This window comes from Tenrec ecaudatus, chromosome 6 (assembly GCF_050624435.1).
Source record: "Tenrec ecaudatus isolate mTenEca1 chromosome 6, mTenEca1.hap1, whole genome shotgun sequence".
NCBI classification, from domain to species: domain Eukaryota; kingdom Metazoa; phylum Chordata; class Mammalia; order Afrosoricida; family Tenrecidae; genus Tenrec; species Tenrec ecaudatus.
In genome coordinates this window covers 9,739,025-9,752,469 of record NC_134535.1, presented here as the reverse complement: position 1 = coordinate 9,752,469, position 13,445 = coordinate 9,739,025, and the positions used below count along the sequence as shown (strand labels likewise).

At 46.1% G+C, this 13,445-nt stretch overlaps 1 protein-coding gene across 1 annotated transcript in view; it reads left to right on the top strand.

The window, feature by feature from the left end:
* The window catches only part of ENTHD1 (ENTH domain containing 1), a 177,883-nt gene that overhangs the window by 15,050 nt on the left and 149,388 nt on the right, over positions 1–13,445 (top strand). The window contains exon 2 of the mRNA XM_075552620.1: positions 8,370–8,612. Within this exon, the coding sequence (XP_075408735.1) occupies positions 8,370–8,612 (243 nt within the window). The remainder of the gene's footprint in view (positions 1–8,369; positions 8,613–13,445) is intronic.

The following is a 13,445-nucleotide window of genomic DNA, read 5'->3' as shown; positions in this document are numbered from 1 at the left end:
ACGCCGTAAAGGGTTTCCGAGTCTGTGAGTCTTTCCCAGGGCAGGTCACCTCAGCTCTCTCCTGGGGCTTGGCTGCCAGATTTGAACCAGTGACCTTTTGGTGAGTAGTTCAACGTTTCCCTGAGATCATCCACCAGGACTCCTGACCACAGTAGGACATACAATATTTTCCTTGTGGCTTCTGTTGGGCCGGTTGACTTGGGTGGCTCCTGAGACGGCGAACCTGATGACTGCCCCACCCCCACGCCCAGCACTCCTCCCCTGAAGGTGTTTGGTCATGACTAAGACGTTTGCTTCACTTTGCCCCCTGTATGTGCTGCTGTATTCATAGATGCATGAGCATGTGGGAATATACATGTAGAAATGTCCTGTCAGATGTATACATATGCATAGGTGTAGTGCCTTCCCCTTCCCACACCTAGTTAATGATGTATGCCCTCACAGATCATTGTTGTCGCTGTTATTGCAGAGTTGTGTATTAGTAGCATTTACTCCTGTTACCTATAACTCTCATACTTACCTCAGTATCTTCTTTTGTCTTGATCATGTCGTGCAGTTTTGTTATGGTCACATATTGTGCTTAACTCCTCCTCATTGCCTATTGCCTTGAACCTAGGTCAATTATTTTTTTGGAGGGGGAGGGTGAGGTTATTTATCACAGAGATGGGTTAGAATTGCTCTGAACTCACTGCTATTGAGTCCATGCTGACTACCAGCAACCCTATAGGACAGAGTAGGTGAATTTCTGAGACTGTAACTCACCCTTTACCCAAGTTAATATTCGTCTACCCCTAAATAATAATTGGTCATTTTTTTCTCCTCCTGGCCCTGGTGACCACCAAAGAATGTTTCTTTTTTGAAAACCTTCCCTCCACCCTTTTTTATAACAATGGTGTTACACAATATTTGTCTTTTGTGATTGACAAACTTCACTCAGAATAATGTGCCGCCATAATGTAGAATCTTGTTGTTGTTAGGGGCTATTGAGTCAGTTCTGAGTCAAACAGATGCAGAAAAAGCTACGGCCAGGTCCTGCACCATCCTCACAATTTTATGTCTGAGTCCCTCATTGCAGCCAGTGTGTCAAGTCGTCTTGTCGAGGGGCCTTCCTCTTTTTCACGCCCCCCCCCCCGCATTTCCAAGCATGGTGTCTTTCTCCAGGGACTGGTCTCTCCTTACAGCATGTCCACCACTTGTCTATCAGTTTGTCACACTGTGGTGGCTTGTGTGTTACTGTCATGCTGGAAGCTATGTCACTGGCATTTCAAATACCAGCAGGTCACCCTAAATGAACAGAGTTTAGCAGAGCTTCCGGACTAAGAACAACAAACTATGAAGAAGGACTAAGCTGTCCACTGAAAACCTTAGGGATTTAGAACCTAGATCAACTAAATATATTTTTCGGTGGGGGTTGGGGGATGCAGGGTGAAGTTATTTATACCAGATCTTGTTTAGGACTGTTCCAAACTCACTGCTACTGAGTCAGTGCTGACTAACAAGTAACCCTTTAGGGCAGGGCAGACCCACCCCCCTGTGAGTTTCTGAGACTGACTCTTTATAGGAGTAGAAAACTCCATCTTTCTCCTGAGGATAGGCTGGTGGTTTCAAATTGATGACCGCATGGTTAGCAGACCAGTGGCAATAATTCATAGATGTCTTTCAATTAGTTTTAAGTTCTCTGTGATTTGCCTTGTATTCTCTGCCCTTGAGGCAGACCATCCTTATCGGCCCACCTTGCTTCTCTCCCGACAGACCGGTTCCTGCTTCAGGATTTTGCATCCTCTGTTCCTTTGGCCCCGCTTGCTCTGTCCTTAGGTCTTTGCATGGCTGGCTTTTTCTTGCTGCTCAAGATTCAGATGACGGGTTTCTTCCTCAAAAAGACTTCCCATGACTATCATCCAAATGTATTTTTAGCACATTACTCTGCTTTATTTCCTTAAGACCACTTATTTTTATCCGACATTACCTTGCTTATTTATGACTATGGGCCCTTTCAACCCACTAGAATGTCAATGCTATGAGTGTGTCGGGAGGGATCTGGCCTCTATTTTTCTCAGCCGTGACCTGACTACTTAGAACATTTCCGGAGAACTGCAGAAATGCATCTCCTTGACTGTTGCTCTGCTCCTTCCTTGTTCTGGTGTTTGGTCCTGTTACTCTGCCGTTGTGAGACCTTCTCAAGTTGGCTTTCCATCCGTTCATTTTTCTGGCGTATCCACCCTCCCCTGACTCCAGGATGTTATTTTAATGGGTTGCCAATTCCCAAGGCTGCCATCTTTCCGGAAGCAGACTGACACATCCTTCTTCCATGGAGCGACGGGCTGGTCAGCTTGAACGTGCTGAACCGCTGCCCTCGCCAGTTCAAATGGTGTTTTAATCACTTGCAATGAAAAGATTCCCAGTTCTGTTTGCCTTTTCATCCGCATCTGAACTAACAACCTTTTTGTCTTGGTGTGTTTTATAGACTATCCTGGGATATTGATCGGCTGCAGAGTTTAATTCCCGTGTCAGTGAATCCCTGTTTTCTTTCCTTTACACAAAGCAGTTGCTGCCTAAGTTTTCTTTCTGTTTCCAGAGCTCCTGTTCCAGACCTTCACAGGCTCCGTCCTTCCTTTCCGGAAACATTAGTTAGCAGTGGGTAGGTGTCATCGTCTTGTTGCCATGGTTATTATTTAGTCCATCCTTGACGCAGATTCATCATTGGATTTCCTGACTTTCCATTTTGATGCTTCCGAATAGCAGATTTGTAATCCCACATCTGGAGGCCGGTAGCGGAGCAGTCAGGACAATGGGCAGCTGTGAGAAGTTCCTTTCTGGGTGATTTCCCCCTGCTTTTGGTATGCCATTGTGCCCTGACTCTGGTCCTGTTGGGCTGCTAATCACAAGGTCGGTAGTTTGAAACCACCAGCCACTCTAAAGGGGAAAGATGGGACATTCTATTCTGGTAAAGAGTCACTGTCTCAGAAACCCACAGGGGCAGTTCTACCCTGTCTACCCTGTCCTGCAAGGTCCTGATGAGTCAGCATCGACTCAATGGCAATGAGTTTGGGTTTTTTTTTAATTGTGCCCCAATCTTCCAGGTGCTTCTGACTGCTACCTCAAGGAGGAGCCCTGACATTTCCAGGGGATGTCCTGCACCATCACTGCTGGCTTTCTCCCTGGTGTACCTGCCTGTACTGTCAGCTACCTACTGCCACTGAGTTGATTCCAACTCATAGTGACCCTACGGGAAAGAATAGAATTGCCTCACTTGGGTTTCCAAGGTTGAACATCCCTAGGGGAACACTCATGTGGTAGTTATAGAATCATTTGTCAATTTGAGAGGATTAAGAGTGAAGGGGTAGAGTTCTAGTCTGCCAATGAGGCTTCTCATTGTGGACATGGCTTTCCCTGAGGATTCTGGGAATTTCTGTATTACTCCTTCGAGGCGGGAGGCACTCTCTCTGCTCATTCCCTGGGAGACATTGCAGCTGACAAGACATATGGAGCTAGACTAGTGCCCTGAACTGGAGGACCCATGTGGAGACCCCTGCCAGTGCTGAGATGCTTTACAATGCCACTGCACCCACAAGACTCCCATCCACTGGCCTGTGATCTTTCTGCATTTGGTGTCATTGCATGTGTTGCATGAACCTGAAGAGGAATTTATAGATTGGCATCGGACATATGGGCTAATATCAGATTATGGACTTGATCTGGACTGGGCTAGGATGTTTTCTCAATATTCAATTGCTCTTGTGTATAAAACTCTTTCATATACACAAATGAGTGTCTATCAATTTGTTTCTCTTGTCAACCCAAACTAACACAATTCATATGTGTGTAATAGAGAACTTTATATTAAGAAGTAATTATGCATCAATAAAACATCCCAGCACAGGCCAGATCAAATCCATAAGTTCAGTATTAGCCCATATGTCTGATATTAGCCCATGAATTATTCCTCTTCAGACTCACACAGCGCATGCAATGATGCCGAATGCAGGAAGATCACAGGTCAGTGGGTGGGAAGTCCTGTGACTCCAATGGCAGTGGACGCATCTCCAGGGCTCTGACTGTCATCAACGTGGCTCCATGTGGCTTGTCAACAGGAATGTGAAGCAGAGAGAGAGAGATACTCTCACCTCTTCTGATGGCAGAATCAAGAGAGGCAGTTCCCAGAATCCTCATGAGAAGGCCAAGCCCACCAGGAGGAATCATCAGGCTGTGACCTGATTGACAGGCTAGACTCCACCCCTAGAACCTTTTATCAAGTTGACATGCAATTGTGTAACTACCACAAGGACTAAGGTGTTCCTGGCACAAACCATGGTATATCCAATGGGTTCACATGCATGTGAAAGCCGGACAATGAATAAGGTGGACTGGAGAAAATTTGGTACATTTGAATTATGATGTTGACTAATAATATTCACTGTATCATGGACTAGGAGAAGAACAAACATCTATCTGGGGGGGGGGGGAATAGCCAGGATACTCCTTCGATGCAAAGATAGCAAGATGTCATCTCATGTACTTACGACATGTTATTACGAGAGACTAGTCCCTAGAAAAGACAACCTGCTTGGTAGAAACTCACGGCCATCGAGTTGATTCTGGCCCATAGTGACCCTATAGGGAAGGGTAGAACTGCGATGTGGGTTTTCAAGACTAACGCTATAGGAGTGGAAAGTCTCATCTTTCGCCTGAGCAGTCGCTGAATATTTAGAACTGCTGACCTTGTGGTTAGCAGCCCAACACGTAACCCACTGAGCCACTGCTTGGTAGGGGATCAGGGAAGAAGAGGAACACCCTTGATGAAGTGGGTTAACACCATAGCTACAACGATGGTCTCGTAGTTGTACCGGTCAGTCGTGGAGAGGGCTGAGGACCAAACAGTGTTCCGTTCTCCTGTACATGGTGTTTCTATGCATTGAACTGACTAGACACCACCTAACAACAAATAGAAAGAAATCTGAGACTTTGTAGTCATTTGTTCTTTTCTTGATTTATTAACTCAATAAATATTTATTGCACATCTGATGTGTGCCAATCACTTCTTTTGATACTGGGAAATACTGGGGTGAATGATATCTCTCTGTCTTCATGAAACTTATATTGTAGATGATGAAATCGGTTATAAAGAAGTAAAGAAATCACATAGAATATAAAACTAGAGGTGAGAAATAGAGGAAGGTAAGGGGATAGAAAGTACATGTTGGGATTGCAGAATAAGAAGCTAGGAAGTCTAACACAGAAGAGGATGAAGGGAAAGTGTAGACAGATGAATATCTCAAGCTAAGCATCGGAAAACAATCTTTCCTCTCCTCGAAACCAAACTGTGAATTTTCTGTGCAGAAGACAGGGTCAGTCAGACTGTCCCCCAAATAGCTTCTATCTAACAGGACACCTAAGCCGTAGACAATATGTGTTAGTCTGGATTCTCCAGAGAAGCAAAACCAGTGATGTTAAAAATGTATATCTAGAAAAAAATGGACTTAAGAAAATGTTTCACACAATAATAGAAGCAGGCAAGTCCCGTCTAGTTCCAAGTGCACAGGCCATATGGACCTGAAATTCTGAACTTGTGTAGTTCTGTGGGATGATGGGTGCAAGATCAGCAGGAGCACTCGGGCTGCAGAGGTGGGTGAAGACGAGCTCCTCAGGTCAGGCTTGTGACAAGAGACGCAGTTAATCCAAGGCTGGCAGCTCAGAAGGCAGATCAGATGACAGGTTGCTGATGGCTACCAGGATAGATAAGCAATATGGCAGGTCAGTGTCTCAAGTCCAGAGAACTGGAGGTTGATGAGCCAGGTGCGATCCCGAGCCAGCAAAAACACAGTACACTTTCCCACAGTGTCCACTGCATTATAGACAGTGCCCCCCCCCAAGGAATCCCCCTTTAACTGCATCATGGCTGTGACCTGAATAAAGTGGTTGCATTCTACCTTAATATTCTTACAACTTTTTGGCTGCTCACAGCCTGTCCCTTCATGGAGCTGAGTAGATTTTGGAGAGTCCCATAATGGGGGATTTCTAGGCCAAACCAAAGAGGATTCCGGCCCAGACAAGTTGACCCAAAACCCAACTATCACACTGGCTATGGACTACAAATTAATCGCCGGAAGCCTAGGATGTATAGAATGAGAAGATTTGAAGTAAGAATTGTGTTTTGAAGGAAGAAATGACTAAGAAGCGAGACAAGATGAAACGTAAAATATAATCTTAGAAAAGATAGCAGCGTGAACAAAGGTTTCTGGCACTGTCTACTAATCCTTAGTGAAATGTTTGGTGGAGAGCATTCTTGACCTCTGTCTGCAAAATATACTCAGATATTGCTAACTTTGTCCTTGCTAATTCCAGCTCTAGTAAATTACAATTGGAATATGTTAAAACTTTAACTCATCATCAGAGAGCTCAAAATGAGCGTAGTACTGTATCTCTTGGTATTTCTAGTTGGTGTTTGGAAGAATGCTTGGGAAGTCATGAGATGCTTTTATGAATGGGTCCCAAGTCGTGGACAAGGTTATTTCCTCTATCATTTCTTAGGGGAGAGGGTTGAGAATAATGATAATGGTAATATTTTATATTTGATGAGTAGTAGGTGATAGGATATTTTTGTATCTATAAAAATACATAGACCAGAGGCTATGCGCATGCTGCTTTTTAGATGGCGCATGCACGCAGGCACCGCAGAAGGTTAGGGGTCAGATCATCCCTAGGAGACCCTGGCCCTGCACTCAGCTTTGTTGTTCTATGAATGGTGACAGTCGCTTTGACAAACTGTTCTGTTAAAAGGCAACCAACTGCCCCCTTCCTTTGTCCCACTTCAACGGCACCCCTGCTGTGAGCACATTTGCAGCCTTTCTGTCTCTCCATAGAGCTAGCAAAGTGTTCCTCTATCTATTCCTCTCGGGGACACATATCCAGTGGTTTATTCCTCCCTAAGTTTTACAGATTTGAACCATACTGTGCACATTACTTTAAATGTTTAACCATATGCCATGGTCATACTTCTAGTTCAATGCATTTATTTATAATTCTTTTTTTTTTGGCATGGCTATATTGTTTGAATTGTTTTAGGGACTATTTATTTTTAAAGGCACATCCAATAGTATATTTATGCAATAAATGACACGAGGGTCGTATCTGACCTTCTCCGGCCTCCCTATGGCCACGAAGCAGGGATCTGACACACCTCTGCATTCTGTCCTTCTGTACCTACTCTGACACCGTCACTCTTCCCATGGCACTCGACTGTGCTGAATTAGATAATTCTTTGCAATGATGACACAACTCACATACAATACGCACGATTAAGGGAGTTTATTCGAGAAGCTAATCCAAAAATAACAAACTCATTACCATCAAGTCAATGCTGGCTCATAGTGACTCTTCTGTGGGTTTCAGAAATTGTAAATCTCTAGGGAAGTTAAAAGCTCAGTTTTTCTCGGGGCTGCTAGTGATTTCGAACTGCTTGCAGTTTGAAGATTGCACAATTCGCAGCCCAGCACACAACCCCTACACCACCAAGGCTCCCCAGCGGATGTAATAGGCTACCACAAGTCAGAGGCAGCACACAGTAAGGCCATAGTCAGTGGTCCACAGCAATACCTCTCCGTACTCAGCAGCCACGTCTCCCTCTGGGCCTCAGCCTCTCAGCCCTGTTTCTTGGCTTTGGCTTCTGTGGGCCAGGAAGTCAACCTTTTTGTCCCTCTGTCTTGTCGTCCCATAGTCTTGGACTTAATGAGAAGGTAGCCATGCTGCTCCTCTGCTTCTCCCTGGCGCAGTCTCTGGCATGTCTGGGTCTTGTGGCTTGTGCCACTTCAGCCAGGGGTCTCGGACGTGCCTATCATTTCTCTGCGTGTTCCAGATGGCTCTTAAATATTGAGAAATGGCTTTGATGAGGGTGTCGTATGTGTTTTAGCCCACCAGACCCCCTCTCTAGTGATTAAAGATGCCACAAGGAAACAAAGGGTGAGACTTGATCCACATGCTCTAAGGTCGGACATTTAACCAACGTGAATCCTGCAACCACAGAACTCCCTCCCAAGTGGGATCAGAGCCGCAGGCACAGAGGCCACCATTCTGCGCCATCACCGGGGGAGCTGTGGCTGGGAGGGCTTTGTCACTGGACTAACTCTCAGTTAAACACGCAATGCCAATCTATCCTACCACTACTAACAATCTAGTTACTTTATGGTATACAAGAAGCAGAGTTTCCTGATCGGCAGTGCTATGGAGGCCTAGGTTTCCTCTCTTGGTTTGCCGCACGGTGTCTTGCTTTGCTCGCTCACTTTTCATGTGCGTGTTTCTTTTCCCTAGAATGAAAATAAAAGACAGCCTTCGTTAATGTTGTACAGCCTAAGTACATCCGATGTGTTTTTCAGGTTACTACATCCGGGAAAAGTCTAAGCAAGTCATCAGCTTGCTGATGGATGAACAGCTGCTCTATAAAGAGAGAGCAGTCGCCTGTCGGACGAGGCGGCGCACCTCCTACTCGATGGCATTTCCCCAAAACTTACCTGCTACGGGCAACTCACCAACCTCATGCGCCTCGGCCCCCACGCCAGAAACTCCAGCTTTCCAGAGCAAGCGTAAGCTTCTTAAGGTGGCACGGCTACGTCATAAAAGTGCGTATAATAAACACTGGGTTAATGGGTGTCATTTAAGAACAATTAAATTATCAGCATGTTCCTCTGTAGCGCTCCCTTATTAAGACTGCATCAGGACTCGTCTTACTGTAGGAGACGTTCCTGGAGGAGAGAGGCGATGATGAATAGTCAGCAGGAAATGGCAAGACTAGGTTCTGAATAAAAATAGTTGGCCCTTGAGAGGTACTGGGTGAGTGACTATCCTGGTGGGCAGCAGGATTTGATCTTTTTTTGTATTTTAACGATACAATTATTTTGGGAGCTCAGGGGTCTGGGTAGGTGTGCATCTGCCCTAAACATCAAGAAATGGAAATGTTCTAAGATGTGTATCTGAATCTGACAAGGGCTCTCACATCCTCCTAGGGCAATACCTTGAGTTACATAACCTTTTCCGTAGCCCAGACTTTTCATCTGCACTCTTGAACTTTTATTTCTAATGTTCTAATAGAAATCAGCAGAGAAATGGAAAGATCTTTTCCAGCAAATTTGTCTCAACAGAAAACCATGTCATTAAGCCCTTGCTTCTCCAGTCCAAACTCCATCGATCAGTCTGTGGATCAGGAATAAACTGCTTGAGCAGCCAAGGCACTGGGCAACTGTGACTAGATCGCTGTCCCGGTCATGAATTTCTCCACGTGTTGGGCCGCCGAGGTGAGGGCAGGCCTGGCAGGGCGAACCCCATTGCTGTGGAGCCTATCCGGTAGGAGCAGACGGCCACAGCTCCCTCTCAGGAACGGCTGGTGGGTTTGAACTGCCTGCCTTTGGATCCACAGCCCCGCACTTCACCAGGTGCTGCCGAGGCAGCAGAGGCCTAGTGCAGTTACAGAGGCTTTCCGGGCTTGCCCCCCAGCTTTCTCAGGGACACCCCTGGGAGTTGCTGAAAGAGCAGAAAGCCAGCATGACTCGATACATTGCCAACGACAGTTCACTGTGGAAATGAAAAATGTCAGTGATTGATACCAACACCGACTGAGCATGCTGAAAATTGGTAAAGCGATTCTCCAATTCAGCCAAGGAAGTCCTCTGTTCACTGCATTTGTATCTGGGGGCCACGGGGACATGAAAGGAGAGTGAACTGGCCATTGCAAACACAGCTGTTAGCTACCACACGAGTGCTTCTGAAAGCACCAATCGCTTTCTTTGGGCCCTAGGCCCAAGGACAGGCCTATTGCTTCGGAAACGAACCTCCCGAAGCACAGAGACCTGTTTAAAACCTCCTGGAGGTCTTGAACTGAAACCGACTCTTGAGAATTAGGCCAGGGTCTCTCCACCCCGGCTTCCCTACTTCCCTCCCCTTTCTGCCCCTCCTCCTTCCTTCGCCTCCTCGCCTCTTTCCACGCTCATTTTAATATGATTCTTGTGCTTTAATGTGGGCCGTTTGACCTTGTAGAGGAGTTTAAGTAATCCCCGCAATCCTAGTCACATTTTCCTGAAGGCATTTTGATCTGAAGGTGCATTTGAAAGGAAGAAAGCAAGCCAGCAGTGGGCAGAAATAGAAGCTAGGGAAGTAAGTCAGGGCCGGCGGGGCGGCCATTCTTCATGGGAGAGGAGAATTGGCCAAGAAAAACTTGGCGATGGATGAACCAGGGAGAAGTCATTGCGTCCACAAGTCGCAGTAGAAGAGGCCGCACAATAGCGAAAGCTTAAATATGCGAGAAGTTTATTTCCCTCTTCTAAAAATAACCCAGAGCGAGGTACTTTCGGGCTTCCCCGGCTCTTCACAATGGCAGGGACCCAAGCCCCTTTTTCCTGCCTCGTTGCCCAGCCAGACTCAGCATGCGGCATTCACTTGAGGATCCAAGATGCTGCAGCTAGCGCCCCAGCCATGCCATTGGCGTTCTAGTTAGGGCATCTGAGGCCCCTCCCCTTTCAGGAAACTTCCCAAAAGTTGCTCTTAGCCGGCTGGCTTACATCGATCCCAGTCTCTTAGCTCTTCGTCACATGGACACACAGATGCAATTGTGTGTCCTCTGTATCGTGGCCTGAGAATTGTCCTCTTTATTCCGGGCCGTGCAGATAAAAGTTAGAGATTCTATTGTTAGGGAAGAAGGGGAGAATAAATACAGGGGGCAACAAAAGCTCCTTGGCCCTGCTGGGAAGGAAAGGCGACAAACCACAAGTGGATTCGCATGGTCATACACAGTTGCCTGACGGGCTGGATTAGAGAGCATGGATTTGCATACGCAGAGAGATGTGGGCAGACAGGCCCTCCTAGCGAAGACGGTGTAATAAACAGTATTTGGAAATTTCAGTTAGATATGCGTAGCAACTAGGACCCATCACAGGCTGTGGAGAACACAAGGGCTGTTTAGCTTAGTCACAGAGCTTCGCTTTCTTATTACTCAAAACAGCTGTTGGTGGAGATAATTCCTACTGCTTTGGATAGAAATGAAGGCGACTTGAACCTGCGGGAAGCTTTATGAAGAGCCCTGTTTCCACCCAGGCTACCAGGGAGAGTCTTCTCTCAGGTTGTGGAGAGGAGGTAAAGGCACTGTTGTAGGATAGAAAGTAGAGGAGGAAATGGTGTCTGTGAGTGATGGCTTGGAGAAGAAGGCACGAAATGGAAAAGGATGAACATCCTGAGTTGGAGAAAACAGGGGCAAGCTGTGGCATCCCACAGGTACATTTCCATCAGAGGAACTTACAGCCGTCTCTAAGTGCTTTTGTGGTAATGAAATGTACAATTGAATACCTTGCTAGACGTCGGACCCCCAGGCTTTAGAATCTAGAGCTGAAGCAGCTGGGCCTGGTTTCTTGGTGGTAAATTAGCCAGAGAAAAAGAGGTGCTGTACTTTAGAAGAGGCATTGTGCACGCACCCCAATGTCTGCGCCCTTTTCTCCATTCCTGGGGATTTTCACCCCAGTTTACGCTTAGTGGGTTGCATGTGTGGTTTTGGTTTAGACTATTTCGATGTTGGAAGGACGGGATGAGATGAAGGATACGTGCTGCTTGGTTTTTGAAAATTTGAGAATAAACAAATTTACCAAAAAATAATCATTTCTTTAAAAACAACAACTTTTTATTGTGAATTAGGTGAAGCTTTACAGAGCAGATCATCAGGGTTTTTTTTTGTTTTTTTTAAAAAACATTTTATTAGGGACTCATACAACTCTTATCACAATCTATACATACACATACATCAATTGTATAAAGCACATCTGTACATTCCTTTCCCTAATCATTTTCAAAGCATTTGCTCTCCACTTAAGCCCTTTGCATCAGATCCTCTTTTTATCCCCCTCCCTCCCCGCTCCCCCCTCCCTCATGAGCCCTTGATAATTTATAGATTATTATTTTGTCATATCTTGCCCTATCCGGTGTCTCCCTTCACCCCCTTTTCTGTTATCCATCTCCCAGGGAGGAGGTCACGTGTAGATCCTTGTAATTGGTTCCCCCTTTCCAACCCACTCACCCTCTACTCTCCCAGTATCGCCCCTCACCCTCTGGTTCTGAAGGTATCATCCGCCCTGGATTCCCTGTGCCTCCAGCTCCTATATGCACCAATGTACATCCTCTGCTCTATCCAGACTTGCAAGGTAGCATTCAGATCATGGTAGTTGGCAGGGAGGAAGCATCCAGGATCTGGGGGAAAGCTGTATTCTTCATCGGTGCTACATCGTACCCTGACTGATTCATCTCCTCCCCTAGACCCCTCTGTGAGTGGGTCTCCAGTGGCCGAGAAATAGGCTTTGGGTCTCCACTCTGCACTTCTCCCTTCATTCACTATGGTAAGATGTTTTTTTTTTTTTTATGATGCCTTATTATTGATCCCTTTGGCACCTCGGGATCACACAGGCTGGTGTGCTTCTTCCATGTGGGCTTTGTTGCTTCTGAGCTAGATGGCCACTTGTTCACTTTCAAGTCTTTAAGACCCCAGACACTATCTCTTTTGATAGCCGGGCACCATCAGCTTTTTTCGCCACATTTGCTTATGCACCCGTTTGTCCTTGGCAATCGTATCATGGAGGTATGCAGCCAATGATATGATTTTTTTTTGTTCTTTGATGCCTGATAACTGATCTGCGGGACCACGTGACCACACAGGCTGGGATAATCAGTTTTACATTCAAATGTCCATGCACATTTGGTTTCAACGCATCCCTTGCAATCCCCTCAATGTGCACTGTCACTAGGCCTACAGCCTCCCTGTGTTTCTTGGATCCAGCCTGCCTGCTTTCCTGACCCCTGTACTTCGCCATTGGCTAAATACCGTCCTTTGATCTCAAGTGGTTGATTATTCTGAGTTGTGCATATCGACCTGTCCATGTGTGGCTGAAAACTGAGCAAGGAGTTCTGTTCCAGACCTGGGGTGACTAAGAGCCATAGTCTTGGGGCCCATCAGTCTCTATCAGGCCGTGAGCCTGGCCTCTTTCACAACTTTGGGTTTTGCTCCGCATTTTCCTTCCACGCTACCCAAGACCTCCTTATGTAATTCTTCTCAGAGCAGTTAGTAGAGGTAGGTGGGCACTATCTAGTTCTTCTTGTCTCAGGGTAATGGAGGCTGATGTTAAAATATCTGTCTCCAGTACACTGGTCCCCCTTCCTTTATTTTTCAAGAGAAGGCACTGTATTGTTTTTCTGAAACAATACAGTCTGAACAATACAGACTCAGCATAAAGAGGTAACCCATTCTAATCCCATCACTCAGAAAGACTCATCATTAATAGTAGTTAATTAGTCCGTCAGCTAGTATCACATCAGCTCTGAAGCATGGTGACCCCCAGGTGTAACAGAATGCGATGCCAGTCTTCGTTCTATTGTGGCTGCTCTGTAACTCCACCTCAGTGAGGGTTTCTCCCCTTGACTGTACC